The 15,301-nt window shown below is 47.0% G+C and overlaps 1 protein-coding gene and 1 long non-coding RNA gene across 2 annotated transcripts; both read right to left on the reverse strand.

Moving 5' to 3' along the window:
* Positions 1–291: 291 nt before the first annotated feature.
* LOC142908592 (uncharacterized) lies at positions 292–5,004 on the reverse strand. Its single transcript, XR_012931879.1, has 3 exons — positions 4,468–5,004; positions 3,754–3,835; positions 292–2,922 (listed from the first exon to the last, which is right to left on the reverse strand). It is a non-coding gene; the product is annotated as an uncharacterized LOC142908592 (long non-coding RNA).
* A 4,514-nt stretch (positions 5,005–9,518) lies between these two features.
* On the reverse strand, positions 9,519–13,108 carry LOC142908593 (gap junction gamma-1 protein-like). Its single transcript, XM_076059360.1, has 3 exons — positions 12,708–13,108; positions 12,218–12,559; positions 9,519–10,281 (listed from the first exon to the last, which is right to left on the reverse strand). Exons 1-3 carry the CDS (start codon positions 12,908–12,910, stop codon positions 9,846–9,848), a joined length of 981 nt encoding a protein of 326 aa, XP_075915475.1. The 5' UTR covers positions 12,911–13,108; the 3' UTR covers positions 9,519–9,845.
* Between the last annotated feature and the right edge of the window lie 2,193 nt (positions 13,109–15,301).

A 15,301-nucleotide genomic window follows, 5' to 3' on the forward strand; every position in this document is an offset into this window, starting at 1 on the left:
TGAGCATCTGTGGACTCGTTCCGGCGTCTTCGCCGATCTTGAGCTGTGTGTAGGCGAGCTCTCGACTCACTCGTTCGTCCACTGCGCAAAGATCCCCCCCCCCCCCCCCCCCGTATAGCCTTAACAGACAGGTGGGACAAGTGCTGTTAGCGAGCAGCACACGCGAGGGGGTGGGTGGCCAGCACCACACCTGGCCGCTTTAGTCTCTTCAGTGCTGATTTATATACAGTGAGGGAAAAAAGTATTTGATCCCCTGCTGATTTTGTACGTTTGCCCACTGACAAGGAAATGATCAGTCTAAAATTTTAATGGTAGGTTTATTTGAACAGTGAGAGACAGAATAACAACAAAAATCCAGAAAAACGTATGTCAAAAATGTTATAAATTTATTTGCATTTTAATGAGGGAAATAATTATTTGACCCCTCTGCAAAACATGACTTAGTACTTGGTGGCAAAATCCTTGTTGGCAATCACAGAGGTCAGACGTTTCTTGTAGTTGGCCACCAGGTTTGCACACATCTCAGGAGGGATTTTGTCCCACTCCTCTTTGCAGAGCTTCTCCAAGTCATGAAGGTTTCGAGGCTGACGTTTGGCAACTCAAACCTTCAGCTCCCTCCACAGATTTTCTATGGGATTAAGGTCTGGAGACTGGCTAGGCCACTCCAGAACCTTTGATGTGCTTCTTCTTGAGCCACTCCTTTGTTGCCTTGGCCATGTGTTTTGGGTCCTTGTCATGCTGGAATACCCATCCACGACCCATTTTCAATGCCCTGGCTGAGGGAAGGTTCTCACCCAAAATTTGACGGTACATGGCGCCGTCCATCGTCCCTTTGATGCAGTGAAGTTGTTCTGTCCCCTTAGCAGAAAAACACCCCCAAAGCATGTTTCCACCTCCATGTTTGACGGTGGGGATGGCGTTCTTGGGGTCATAGGCAGTATTCTTCCTCCTCCAAACACGGCGAGTTGAGTTGATGCCAAAGAGCTCTATTTTGGTCTCATCTGACCACAACACTTTCACCCAGTTGTCCTCTGAATCATTCAGATGTTCATTGGCAAACTTCAGACGGGCATGTATATGTGCTTTCTTGAGCAGGGGGACCTTGCGGGCGCTGCAGGATTTCAGTCCTTTACGGCGTAGTGTGTTACCAATTGTTCTCTTGGTGACTATGGTCCCAGCTGCCTTGAGATCATTGACAAGATCCTCCCGTGTAGTTCTGGGCTGATTCCTCACCGTTCTCATGATCATTGCAACTCCACGAAGTATGGTCAAACTAGCCACGCGACTGAAAAGAACGAGAAGGCCTCCATCGTAGCAGTGGATTGACAAAGAGCTTCAAATTATAATTATTACCAATACACTTATATTTATATAACTCCATGTTAATAGACATACGGGTGAACTCTGGTTATCCGTCTCTCATTTGGGGAATGTTGAGTTTATCCACTTCTAATTTGGGGAATGTGGCATTGCAACACCAAGCCCTGAACAGAGACGGCTAATTTATTGTCACGCACAGCGATGTTAGTGTACAAATTACCGTGAAAAAACACGGCGACAGTCAGAGGAACAGTGGCAACACAAGCCAACAATCTTGTCAGAACTATAAAATTGTACATTTACACGCGATAACAAGTGCATGTTCAAAACTTTGTGACGTAGGGGTTGGAATTCAAGCATACTTTCATGGTGACACTGCAACACACATGCTAACAGACTATACAATTGTTTAAAATGCAAACGTAATTGCAATACTCAGGCATGTTTTTTTAACAGTTTGAATGTGTCTCAGGGGAAACATTCAAACTGAGGCCATTCGATATCGCAACGAAATCCACGCAAACATTACTGGGATTGAGTAAAATTGCATTACAATTTCGATTTAAAGCTTTCGTGACTGCAAGGATTCATCTTCTATGGTTCTTTCGGTAAAGTCATGTAGAATGAGAATAAAATAATAAATTAATAAAATATTATTGTGTTATTTTATTTTATCAATTTATTATTTTATTCTCATTCTATGTGACTTTACCGAAAGAACCAAAGAAGATGCCTTAGAATCATTACGTAGAGAACACAATCATCTCCACGCTCGTACTCCAATGTGGGAATCACAGCCTTAGGGCAAAGGTATTGCCTCGGGGATTTTACCACGGGGCCTAGGGGATTTTACCATGGGGCCTAGGGGATTTTACCACGGGGCCTCGGGGATTTTACCGCTGGGCCAAGGGGATTTTACCGCTGGGCCTCGGGGATTTTACCGCTGGGCCAAGGGGATTTTACCGCTGGGCCAAGTGGATTTTACCACGGGGCCAAGGGGATTTTACCACGGGGCCAAGTGGATTTTACCACGGGGCCTCGGGAATTTTACCACTGGGCCTTAGGGATTTTACCACGGGGCCTCGGGGATTTTACCACGGGGCCTAGGGGATTTTACCACGGGGCCTAGGGGATTTTTTGCGCGGTTTCTGCTCCGATGGCAGCCAATGGTATGGGCCCCCGCTCAGGGTGATCCTACATCACTCCCTGAGGGGGACCCTTCGCCGTCTCTCTCTGGGTTCCAGCACCGCCATCGTGCCAACCGCGGAGCCTTCAACGGAGCCCCCCCACCACCACCGCCGCCGCCGCCGCCGACCCGGCGAAGATGAAGCCCGCGTTGATCGCCGTGCCCGGGGGCTCGGCGCCCGTCAGCGGCGCCGGCTCTTCCGGCGGCGTCCCCAAAGCGTGGGGGGCGCTTCCTGGTCGGGTGAGAAGAGACGCCTCTGCAGACGCCGCCATGGGCGTCCGGACTGGCGGCCACCTTGTACTCGCTCGACTGCCACGGGAGTGTAGCGTGACAACCTCCGTCAGCTGGGCGTCCCGGCCCACCCGAGGCCTCCTCCTCCTCCTCCTCCTCTCACGGAGTCGTGGGCTCTCTCGGACCTGTGGATGGGTGAGTGGGTGAGTGAGTGGGTGAGTGGGTAGGTGAGTGGGTGGGTGAGTGAGTGGGTGAGTGGGTGGGTGAGTGAGTGGGTGAGTGAGTGGTTGGGTGAGTGGGTGAGTGAGTGGTGGTTGAGTGGGTGGGTGAGTGAGTGGTTGAGTGGTTGAGTGGGTGAGTGAGTGGGTGAGTGGTTGAGTGAGTGGGTGAGTGGGTGGGTGAGTGGGTGAGTGGGTGAGTGAGTGGGTGGTTGACTGGGTGAGTGAGTGGGTGATTGTGGGTGTGTGGATAAGTGGGTGGGTGAGTGGATAAGTGGGTGAGTGGTTGAGTGGGTGGTTGACTGGGTGAGTGGGTGGGTGTGTGGATGAGTGGGTGGGTGAGTGAGTGGGTGAGTGGTTGAGTGAGTGGGTGAGTGGTTGAGTGAGTGGGTGAGTGAGTGGTTGACTGGGTGAGTAAGTGGGTGAGTGAGTGGGTGAGTGGGTGAGTGGGTGGGTGAGTGGGTGAGTGAGTGGGTGGTTGACTGGGTGAGTGAGTGGGTGATTGTGGGTGTGTGGATAAGTGGGTGGGTGAGTGGATGAGTGGGTGAGTGGTTGAGTGGGTGGTTGACTGGGTGAGTGGGTGGGTGTGTGGATGAGTGGGTGGGTGAGTGAGTGGGTGAGTGGTTGAGTGAGTGGGTGAGTGGGTGAGTGAGTGGGTGAGTGAGTGGTTGACTGGGTGAGTGAGTGGTTGACTGGGTGAGTGGGTGAGTGAGTGAGTGAGTGGTTGACTGGGTGAGTAAGTGGGTGAGTGGGTGAGTGAGTGGGTGAGTGGTTGACTGGGTGAGTGGGTGAGTGAACCAGAGAATCAACCCCCTCCTACGGGGGGAGGGCGTTCCGACGGCGTCTGCAGGCCGCCTCTACCGGTGACTCCACCTGCACACTAGAACATCGGATCATGGTGTAAGTATTTGTACTACAATATACACTGCACCATAGACTCAACACTGCACCATAGACTCAACACTGCACCATAGACTCAACACTGCACCATAGACTCAACATTGCACCATAGACTCAACATTGCACCATAGACTCAACACTACACCATAGACTCAACATTGCACCATAGACTCAACACTACCCATAGACTAAACATTGCACCATAGACTCAACACTGCACCATAGACTCAACATTGCACCATAGACTCAACACTGCCCATAGACTCAACACTACCCATAGACTCAACACTGCACCATAGACTCAACACTGCCCATAGACTCAACACTGCACCATAAACTCAACATTGCACCATAGACTCAACACTGCACCACAGACTCAACACTGCACCATAGACTCAACACTGCACCATAGACTTAACATTGCACCAAAGACTCAGCACTGCACCATAGACTCAACACTGCACCATAAACTCAACACTGCCCACAGACTCAACACTGCACCACAGACTCAACATTGCACCATAAACTCAACACTGCACCATAGACTCGACACTGCCCACAGACTCAAAACTACCCATATGCTCAACATTGCCCATAGACTCAAGACCTCACCTCCGATTGAGTTGTAGTGGTAGTAGTAGTAATTGATGAGTAGTTATAGTGGTAGTAGTATTTTTCGTAGATATAGTGGCAGTAGTAGCAGTGGTAGTTGTAGTCGTAGTAGTACCGGTGCTAATGGTTGTAGTAGTACTGGTAGTAGCGGTAGTAGTACCAGTAGTAGTACTGGTAGTAGTAGTACTGGTAGTAGTACTGGTAGTAGTAGTACTGGTAGTAGTAGTAGTACTGGTAGTAGCGGTAGTAGTACCAGTTGTACTGGTAGTAGTAGTAGTAGTACTGGTAGTAGTAGTACTGGTAGTAGTACTGGTAGTAGTAGTACCAGTAGTAGTACTGGTAGTAGTTGTAGTTGTAGTACTGGTAGTAGTTGTAGTACTGGTAGTAGTAGTTGTAGTACTGGTAGTAGTACTGGTAGTAGTAGTACTGGTAGTAGTACTAGTAGTAGAAGTACTGGTAGTAGTACTGGTAGTAGTAGTTGTAGTACTGGTAGTAGTAGTACTGGTAGAAGTAGTAGTACTGGTAGTAGTACTGGTAGTAGTAGCAGTGGTAGTAGTAGTACCGGTGCTACTGGTTGTAGTAGTACTGGTAGTAGCGGTAGTAGTACCAGTAGTACTGGTAGTAGTAGTACTGGTAGTAGTAGTACTGGTAGTAGTAGCAGTGGTAGTAGTAGACCCGGTGCTACTGGTTGTAGTAGTACTGGCAGTAGCGGTAGTAGTACCAGTAGTAGTACTGGTAGTAGCGGTAGTAGTACTGGTAGTAGTAGTACTGGTAGTAGCGGTAGTAGTACCAGTAGTACTGGTAGTAGTAGTACTGGTAGTAGTACTGGTAGTAGTAGTTGTAGTACTGGTAGTAGTAGAACTGGTAGTAGTACTGGTAGTAGTAGCAGTGGTAGTAGTAGTACCGGTGCTACTGGTTGTAGTAGTACTGGTAGTAGCGGTAGTAGTACCAGTAGTACCAGTACTGGTAGCAGTAGTACTGGTAAGTACTGGTAGCAGTAGTACTGGTAGTAGTAATAGTGGTAGTAGTATTAGTAGTACTGGTAGTAGTACTGGTAGTAGTAGTACTGGTAGTAGTAGTACCGGTGCTACTGGTTGTAGTAGTACTGGTAGTAGTGGTAGTAGTACCAGTAGTAGTACTGGTAGTAGTACTGGTAGTAGTAGCAGTAGTACTGGTAGTAGTACTGGTAGTAGTAGTACTGGTAGTAGTAGCAGTTGGTAGTAGTAGTAGTACCGGTGCTACTGGTTGTAGTAGTACTGGTAGTAGCGGTAGTAGTACCAGTAGTACCAGTACTGGTAGCAGTAGTACTGGTAGTGGTAATAGTGGTAGTAGTACTGGTAGTAGTACTGGTAGTAGTAGTAGTACCGGTGCTACTGGTTGTAGTAGTACTGGTAGTAGCGGTAGTAGTACCAGTAGTAGTACCGGTAGTAGTACTGGTAGTAGTACTGGTAGTAGTAGCAGTAGTACTGGTAGTAGTAGTACTGGTAGTAGTACTGGTAGTAGTAGCAGTGGTAGTAGTAGTACCAGTGCTACTGGTTGTAGTAGTACTGGTAGTAGCGGTAGTAGTACCAGTAGTACCAGTACTGGTAGCAGTAGTACTGGTAGTGGTAATAGTGGTAGTAGTATTAGTAGTACTGGTAGTAGTACTGGTAGTAGTAGTACCGGTGCTACTGGTTGTAGTAGTACTGGTAGTAGCGGTAGTAGTACCAGTAGTAGTACTGGTAGTAGTACTGGTAGTAGTAGCAGTAGTACTGGTAGTAGTAGTACTGGTAGTAGTGCTGGTAGTAGTAGCAGTGGTAGTAGTAGTACCGGTGCTACTGGTTGTAGTAGTACTGGTAGTAGCGGTAGTAGTACCAGTACTGGTAGCAGTAGTACTGGTAGTGGTAATAGTGGTAGTAGTAGTTGTAGTACTGGTAGTAGTACTGGTAGTAGTAGTACTGGTAGTAGTAGTACTGGTAGTAATACTGGTAGTGGTAGTACAGTAGTAGTACTAGTTGTCATAGGCCTTGTAGTAGTACCGCTAGTACTAATACCACAACTAGTAGTATTAGTGGCACTACTACTAGTACTACTAGTAGTAGTGCCAGTACTAGTAGTACTGGTACTACTACTACTCGTGGTAGTAGTAGTACCAGTACTAGTAGTACTGGTACTACTACTCGTGGTACTCGTGGTAGTAGTACCGCTAGTACTAATACAACTAGTAGTATTAGTGGTACTACTACTACCAGTACTAGTAGTACTGGTACTAGTAGTACTGGTACTAGTAGCCGCATCTTCACTGCCCTACTGGAGGTGATCAGTCTGCAGCTGGAGACGTCAACGTGGGCACAGGAGCAGCGCCGCCATTGCGGATCGCGAATCGTGGTTTTTATCGTCGATTCCCTCTTGTCGAGTCGATCCGGAATTGCCGCAGGCATTAAACGTCGATTCTTCGGCAGGCGAATCGTTTGGTAAACGATTCATTCGACAAGCAATTCCTTTTTCTTCTTTGGTTCTTTCGGTAAAGTCACGTAGAATGAGAATAAAATAATAAATTGATAAAATAAAATAACACAATAATATTCTCACGACGTTTCGGCCACAACACAAGCGGCCTTATTTTATCAATTTATTATTTTATTCTCATTCTACGTGACTTTACCGAAAGAACCAAAGAAGATGAATCATTGCAGTCACGAAAGCTTTAAATCGAAAAAAGCAATTCCTTTGTTCACGTGACACGCACACCCCCTGATTGGCTCACATCGCCTCCCTCCTCAAAGCCCCCTCAGCACGAGACAGCCCCTCCCCCCCACCCATAGCAGAGTGTATAGTAGTGTATAGTGGTGTAGTGTATAGTGTAGTGTATAGTAGTGTATAGTGTAGTGTAGAGTAGTGTATAGTGGTGTAGTGTATAGTAGTGTATAGTCGTGTAGTGTATAATAGTGTATATTACTATAGTGTATAGTCATGTATAGTAGTGTATAGTGGTGTAGTGTATAGTAGTGTATAGTGTAGTGTATAGTGATGTATAGTGGTGTAGTGTATAGTAGTGTATAGTGGTCTAGTGTATAGCAACATATAGTGTAGTGTATAGTAGTGTATATTACTATAGTGTATAGTCATGTATAGTAGTGTATAGTGGTGTAGTGTATAGTGTGTATAGTGGTGTATAGTGGTGTAGTGTATTGTAGTGTATAGTATAGTAGTGTATATTACTATAGTGTATAGTAGTGTAGTGTATAGTGGTGTAGTATATAGTGGTGTAGTGTATATTACTAGTGTATAGTCATGTATAGTAGTGTATATTACTATAGTGTATAGTAGTGTAGTGTATAGTGGTGTAGTGTATAGTGGGGTAGTGTATAGTAGTGTATATTACTAAAGTGTATAGTCATGTATAGTAGTGTATAGTGTAGTGTATAGCGGTGTAGTGTATAGTAGTGTAGTGTATAGTGATGTATAGTGGTGTAGTGTATAGTAGTGTATAGTGTAGTGTATAGTAGTGTATAGTGGTCTAGTGTATAGCAGCATATAGTGTAGTGTATAGTAGTGTATATTACTATAGTGTATAGTAGTGTATAGTGTAGTGTATAGTGGTGTAGTGTATAGTAATGTATAGTGGTGTATAGTGGTGTTGTGTATAGTAGTGTATAGTGTAGTGTATAGTAGTGTATATTACTATAGTGTATAGTGATGTATAGTGGTGTAGTGTATAGTAGTGTATAGTGTAGTGTGTAGCAGTGTATTTTACTATAGTGTATAGTGATGTATAGTGGTGTAGTGTATAGTAGTGTATAGTAGTGTATAGCAGTGTATATTACTATAGTGTATAGTGATGTATAGTGGTGTAGTGTATAGTAGTGTAGTGTATAGTGGTGTATGGTAGTGTAGTATACAGTATTGTGTGTAGTGTATAGTGTAGTGTATAGTAGTGTAGCCTATATTACTGTGTATAGCAGCGTATAGTGTAGTGTATAGCAAGGTATATTCCTATAGTGTATAGTGATGTATAGTAGTGTATAGTAGTGTATAGTGGTCTAGTGTATAGCAGCATATAGTGTAGTGTATAGTAGTGTATATTACTATAGTGTATAGTCATGTATAGTAGTGTATAGTGTAGTGTATAGTAGTGTATAGTGTGTATAGTGGTGTTGTGTATAGTAGTGTATAGTGCAGTGTATAGTAGTGTATATTACTATAGTGTATAGTGATGTATAGTGGTGTAGTGTATAGTGTAGTGTATAGTAGTGTATAGTAGTGTATAGCAGTGTATATTACTATAGTGTATAGTGATGTATAATGGTGTAGTGTATAGTAGTGTAGTGTATAGTGGTGTATGGTAGTGTAGTATACAGTATTGTGTGTAGTGTATAGTAGTGTAGCCTATATTACTGTGGTGTATAGCAGGGTATAGTGTAGTGTATAGCAGTGTATATTACTAGTGTATAGTGATGTATAGTAGTGTATATTGGTGTATGGTAGTGTAGTGTACAGTATTGTGTGTAGTGTATAGTGTAGTGTATAGTAGTGTAGCCTATATTACTGTGTATAGCAGCATATAGTGTAGTGTATAGCAAGGTGTATTCCTATAGTGTATAGTGATGTATAGTAGTGTATAGTGCAGTGTACAGTGTAGTGTATAGTAGTGTAGCCTATATTACTGTGGTGTATAGCAGCGTATAGTGTAGTGTATAGTAGTGAATATTACTAAAGTGTATAGTGATGTAGAGTAGTGTATAATAGTGTAGTGCATAGTGGTGTATGGTAGTGTAATGTACAGTATTGTGTGTAGTGTATAGTAGTGTAATGTATAGTAGTGATGTGTATAGTAGTATAGTGTATAGTCAGGTAAAGCATAGTGCCGTGTGTAGTGTATAGTGTAGTGTATAGTAGTGCAGTGTATAGTGTTGGGAGAATAAATCCATGCTCACAATTGTTCTCTCAAACACACTGGTGGGCTGCAGTAGTAACCACCCGGCACGAGGTTTCGTCTACGTGACACAACCTTGCTGGCTGATGCCGGGTGGTGGAGTGCTCAACGACATATCTACAACTCACAGGCGAGATCTGACCCCCCCAAAAGAGAAAACCTTTATTCGTGAATAACTCGGCGTTCAACTCAAAACAGGAAACTTAAATCTCGACTTGAAGCTTTCGCGACTGCAGGGATTCACACTCTTTGGTTCTTTTGGTAAAGTCACCACGTAGAAGGGAAACAATAAAATAAAAAAATAAAAAATATAAAACAATAAGATAATTCTATTGCTTTATATTTTTATTATTTTATAGTTTCCCTTCTACGTGGTGACTTTACCGAAAGAACCAAGAATAAAAAGTAAAATGTTTATTTCTACCGACGTGACTTTACCGAAAGGACCAAAGAGTAAGGAAACTTAAACTGAGATGGTTGGATATTTCTTCGTTCGGACGGCCCTTCCCTTCCTAGAGGCGGCCTTGACCTCTCCTTGTTCTTCTCCGGAATCTCCTACTTCGTCTGCCGCCGCCGCCACTTCGTATTTCTTGCCGAGCTGCACTTGGGGGTTTTTGCTCACGGCCACCGCGGCCGAGCGTAAGGCCGGAGTCTCCCGCCGTCCTCCCTCTCCGCCTCCCCCACCTCTCCCTGCTCCGCTCTCCCCGTATCCCCGCGTTGCCCTGGCCCGTCGGGGTGGTGGGGAAACCGTCAGCTCCAGCCGCCGCTGTATCGCGCGCAGGTAACCTTGCAGCTGCGACGCAGCCGCCGGCGTTATCGCCACCTGCCGGGGGGCGGCCTCCTCCGTCTCGGCCGCGCGACGAGGAGGAGGCGGAGGAGGAGGATCGCCGTTCGCAATCCTGTTCATGGCAACGACAGTAGCAGCGGGAACGGCACGTTTTGAGCGTCAGGGAGGAAGCCCGTACCCTTTCTGGCAATAAAGCACGAGTTGTGTTCAGATGTTGGAACGCCAAATAGAAACCTTTTGCATGGAATCAAGTTCACATTAACCACACGCAGCACTTGTGTGGTGGGTTCCATTTAGGCGCACACTAGAACTGGAGGCAACAGGTAACTCTCAACAGGATGACGACATAGGGCGGTAACCACCGCTCCCAACTTAGCTAATTATATTACCGGACCAGGACAGCTCAACACGCTGCCTGGTCCACTAGCGGAGACCGGAGACCGAGGACCTTAGATGGCGGCTTCATTCCCAGAGTTGACCCAGCAGCCCCGCTCCCACCCGGGACTTGGTTTATAACTGTGTGGCCGGCTCTGCCCTTGGCCACGCCCCCTTCCAGATCCTTCCGGGAGGGGGCGTGGCCGGCTCTGCCCTTGGCCACGCCCCCTTCCAGATCCTTCCGGGATGGACCCTGGGTCCTTATCACGTAACCCTCACGTCCCCCCTTGCCCCCTCGTCCAGTCACGTGCCCTCTCGGGTTCACCCAGGATATCATGTCCTGACCCGACCTCAGCGACACCCGGACCCTGCCCTCTAGTGAGCCATTCCGTGCCGTGCTCACTCTGGTACCATAGAGCGGCACCACGCATACAGCACCACTCTTCACTCGCTACTGTCGCTACAGAGTAGTGACACCATTTATGTCGCTACACTTGTGGTGAACATGCAAACAAACATGCTCTGGTAGTATATGATGCATTGTCTTTGAAACTGATTGGTCCACACCAGGGAGAGCTATCTTTAGAGCCTAGCCTCAAACAGTGTTAGACCAGAGGATGCCAAAAGGCGAACAGCACAGACACAATGCCACTATCAGCACATTGAGAGCTCGTTGTGAGCAGCTACATCATGTGCAGCTACATCATGGGAGGTCCCATGGTGACGTCGAATTTGTTATCGGTGAAAACAAACGGCATCCCACGCGATAGCCGCGGTCAAAAAATAAATAGCGGAAGACATTTCCGCGTTCGATATTTCGAGGCTTACCTCGCGTGATATATTTTTGCTCCTCTCCCCAATGACTTCAAGTAGGAATCTGCAGAAGTGCGGGCACGCAGCGCGCCCTCCCGTCGAACGAGGGCACTGGCTAAGTAATGAACGTGTCAGCAGCGACGACGCACGTCCAGTTTCAAGTACCGCGTGAAGGAAGCCGAGTGACAGCGGAGGGAGTTAGTGACATGGGTTAGCAGCAGTAGCAGCTGTAGAACATTACCGCTGAAGGCCTACGAGATAGAAGTGTCTAGGGCCTACAAGAACCTTAATCTGGCCCTGACTGAAGGCCTACGAGATAGAAGTATCTAGGGCCTACAAGAACCTTAATCCAGCCCTTACTGAAGGCCTATGAGACAGAAGTGTCTAGGGCCTACAATAAACCTCAATCCGGCCCTGACTGAAGGCCTACGAGATATAAGTGTCTAGGGCCTACAAGAACCTTAATCCAGCCGTGACTGAAGGCCTACGAGATAGAAGTGTCTAGGGCCTACAAGAACCTTAATCCGGCCCTGACTGAAGGCCTACGAAATATAAGTGTCTAGGGCCTACAATAAACCTCAATCCAGCCCTGACTGAAGGCCTACGAGATATAAGTGTCTAGGGCCTACAAGAACCTTAATCTGGCCCTGACTGAAGGCCTACGAGATAGAAGTGTCAAGGCCCTACAAGAACCTTAATCTGGCCCTGACTGAAGGCCTACGAGACAGAAGTGTCTAGGGCCTACAAGAACCTTAATCCAGCCCTGACCGTTGCTGGCGCTTGGCTCGGCTGCCTGGCAACAAGTCAGCTCGGCCAGGTCGAGAGCCAGGCTGAGGCCGCCCACGGCGTACATCACGTACAGGAAGACGGTCTTCTCCGTGGGCCTCGACACGAAGCAGTCGACGCGGTGGCGGCAAGGGTGGCGGCGGGGGCACTCGAAGCGGGGGATCACCTCCAAGCCGTACATCACGTACTGGCCCAGAAGGAAGCCCACTTCGGCCACCGTGCGCAGGACGAGCTGCAGCGTGTATGCCCACATGAGGCCGTCGGCCGGGATCGCGCGGCGCCCGTCGTGCCATCTGTGGTCGTTCTTCTTGACCTCGCCAGCCTCGTCGGCAAACTCCCCTCCTTTCTCCGCTTGGACATTCTCCTCGGCTTGCTCGGTCCGTCGGTGCTTTTTGTGGCCGGTCGAGCCTTCTGACCTGCGGATAACGACGCGGGAATGAAAGTTTAAAAATATCCTTCTCACCAAAACAAAGAGTGGAATTAAGGTTTTTTTTTTTGGGGGGGGGGGCCTTCATCGTCATTATCATCATCACGATTATCGTCATCGTCGTAACTCTACTAGACCTCTGTATCCTGTGTATGGCGAAGGCGAGGTAGAGAATGCTGGGCGCCGCCACGGTGATAATCTGAAAAATCCAGAAGCGCACGTAGGAGAGGGGAGCGAAGGAGTCGTAGCAGACGTTTGTGCAGCCCGGCTGTTGCGAGTTGCACATGAACGAGCTCTGCTCGTCGTGGTAGATGGATTCGCCCGCCGCGATAGTCAGCATGATGCGCAAGATCAGGAACGTGGTGAGCCAGAGCTTGCCCAGGTACGTTGAGTGCAGAGATATCTCCTCCAACAGACGGGTCAGGAAGCTCCAGCTAATTGCGACCGCCGGCTCACCAAAAGCGTTGCCCGCCTGAGAATTCCAGAAGAGAGACGCGGATTTAGACGGCGCGTTGGCCGGCCGCGCGTCAACCAATGTCGCACGTTGGGCACCGCATTCAGCTCGAGACACCGTCGATCGTCATCGATTATCCGTCACCACACGATTATCATCCGACATTATCCAGCGGTCCTGGGCCGATCTGGCGAAACTGGCAAAGCCGCTCCAAAGGCCGTAGTAAACCAGTCCCGGCGATCGGCACCATTGTGCAGCGTGACCAAAAAAAAGCGTAGCCGCACTTGTGTTAGAGGATGTCTCACCCGTCCTCACACACTCTGGTGTTAAACCGGAGCCGGTCATGAGCACACTGGGCAGATGTGAGAAACTCTGCACTCTCGCCACAACTGAGCACTATTAATTCAGCAGTGCATAGTGACTGTGGTGGTCCGTGCTATTACTACAGCAGTGCATAGTGTGGTGGTACCTGCTTTCCCTGCAGCAGTGCATGCATACTGTGGTGTAAGCTGCTATGATTAGAGCAGGGCAAGCGAAAGTGGTGGTACCTGCTATGATTAGAGTAGTACATGCTGACTCTATAGCAGTATTAATGGACTGTACAGTAGTACATGCTGACTCTATAGCATTAGATATCGACTCTACAGTAGTACATGCTGACTGTATAGCAGTATTAATGGACTGTACAGTAGTACATGCTGACTGTATAGCAGTAGATATCGACTCTACAGTATTAATAGTGATTCTATAGCAGTATTAATAGTGACTCTATAGCAGTATTAATAGTGACTCTATAGCAGTATTAATAGTGACTCTATAGCAGTATTAATAGTGACTCGATAACAGTATTAATAGTCACTCTATCGCATTATTAATAGTGACTCTATAACAGTATTAATAGTCACTCTATAGCAGTATTAATAGTCCCTCTATAGCGGTATTTATAGTGACTCTATAACAGTATTAATAGTGACTCTATAGCAGTATCAATAGTCACTCTACAGCAGTATTAATAGTGACTCTATAGCAGTATTAATAGTGACTCTATAGCAGTATTAATAGTGACTCTATAGCAGTATTAATAGTCACTCTATAGCAGTATCAATAGTCACTCTATAGCAGTATTAATAGTGACTCTATAGCAGTATTAATAGTGACTCTATAGCAGTATTAATAGTGACTCTATAGCAGTATTAATAGTGACTCTATAACAGTATTAATAGTGACTCTATAACAGTATTAATAGTGACTCTATAACAGTATTAATAGTGACTCTATAGCAGTATTAATAGTGACTCTATAACAGCATTAATAGTGACTCTATAGCAGTATTAATAGTCACTGTATAACAGTATTAATAGTGACTCTATAACAGTATTAATAGTCACTCTATAGCAGTAATAATAGTAACTCTATAACAGTATTAATAGTGACTATAACAGCATTAATAGTGACTCTATAACAGTATTAATAGTGACTCTATAACAGTATTATTAGTGACTATAGCAGTATTAATAGTGACTATAACAGTATCAATAGGGACTCTATAGCAGTATTAATAGTGACTCTATAACAGTATTAATAGTGACTCTATAACAGTATTAATAGTGACTCTATAACAGTATATTTAGTGACTCTATAACAGTATATTTAGTGACTCTATAGCACAAAGTACTCACGTGACACAGTGACGCGATGTGGCCGTGAGGTCGACCGAACGCGCATCACGTGGCAGGGTCCGCCCCTCCCCACGTGGCAGGGTCCTCCCCCACGTGGCAGGGTCCGCCCCCACGTGGCAGGGTCCGCCCCCCGCCCCACGTGACAGGGTCCGCCCCGCCACGTGGCAGGGTCCGCCCCCACGTGGCAGGGTCGTGTGCCCATAGGTGGTAGTGGATGTGAAAGACCCAACGCAGAAGATCTCCGGGTTTGATAATCCGTGGGGTTACTCGCCCCCACCATAGTAATGTGGAGTTTCCACCACTGGTTCAGGGCTGTTTACAGCCCCCCCCGCCTCGCCCATACCTCCCCCCCCCACAAAACCAAGACCCCAATGAACCCCTCCCCCACACTGTCCACTCGCTCCAATTCCCACCTCCCCGTCCTACCAGACCCATCCTCACCACCTCCCTGTGATCCTTCCTAATGACCCCACAATCTTTTCATTAATCAGTCGCGACCCAGTCGCTAGGGTCCACGGTGTCTGCTCGCCACGAGCTACAATTTGCCCGGGGCTTCGATTCTCTCTGCATGCGTCGATGATCCGGCATCATAATTGTT

Source organism: Petromyzon marinus, unplaced genomic scaffold (genome assembly GCF_048934315.1).
Source record: "Petromyzon marinus isolate PM22_M1 ecotype Great Lakes invasive population unplaced genomic scaffold, UKy_Petmar_22M1.pri1.0 PM_G_Scaffold_10, whole genome shotgun sequence".
Lineage (NCBI taxonomy): Eukaryota > Metazoa > Chordata > Hyperoartia > Petromyzontiformes > Petromyzontidae > Petromyzon > Petromyzon marinus.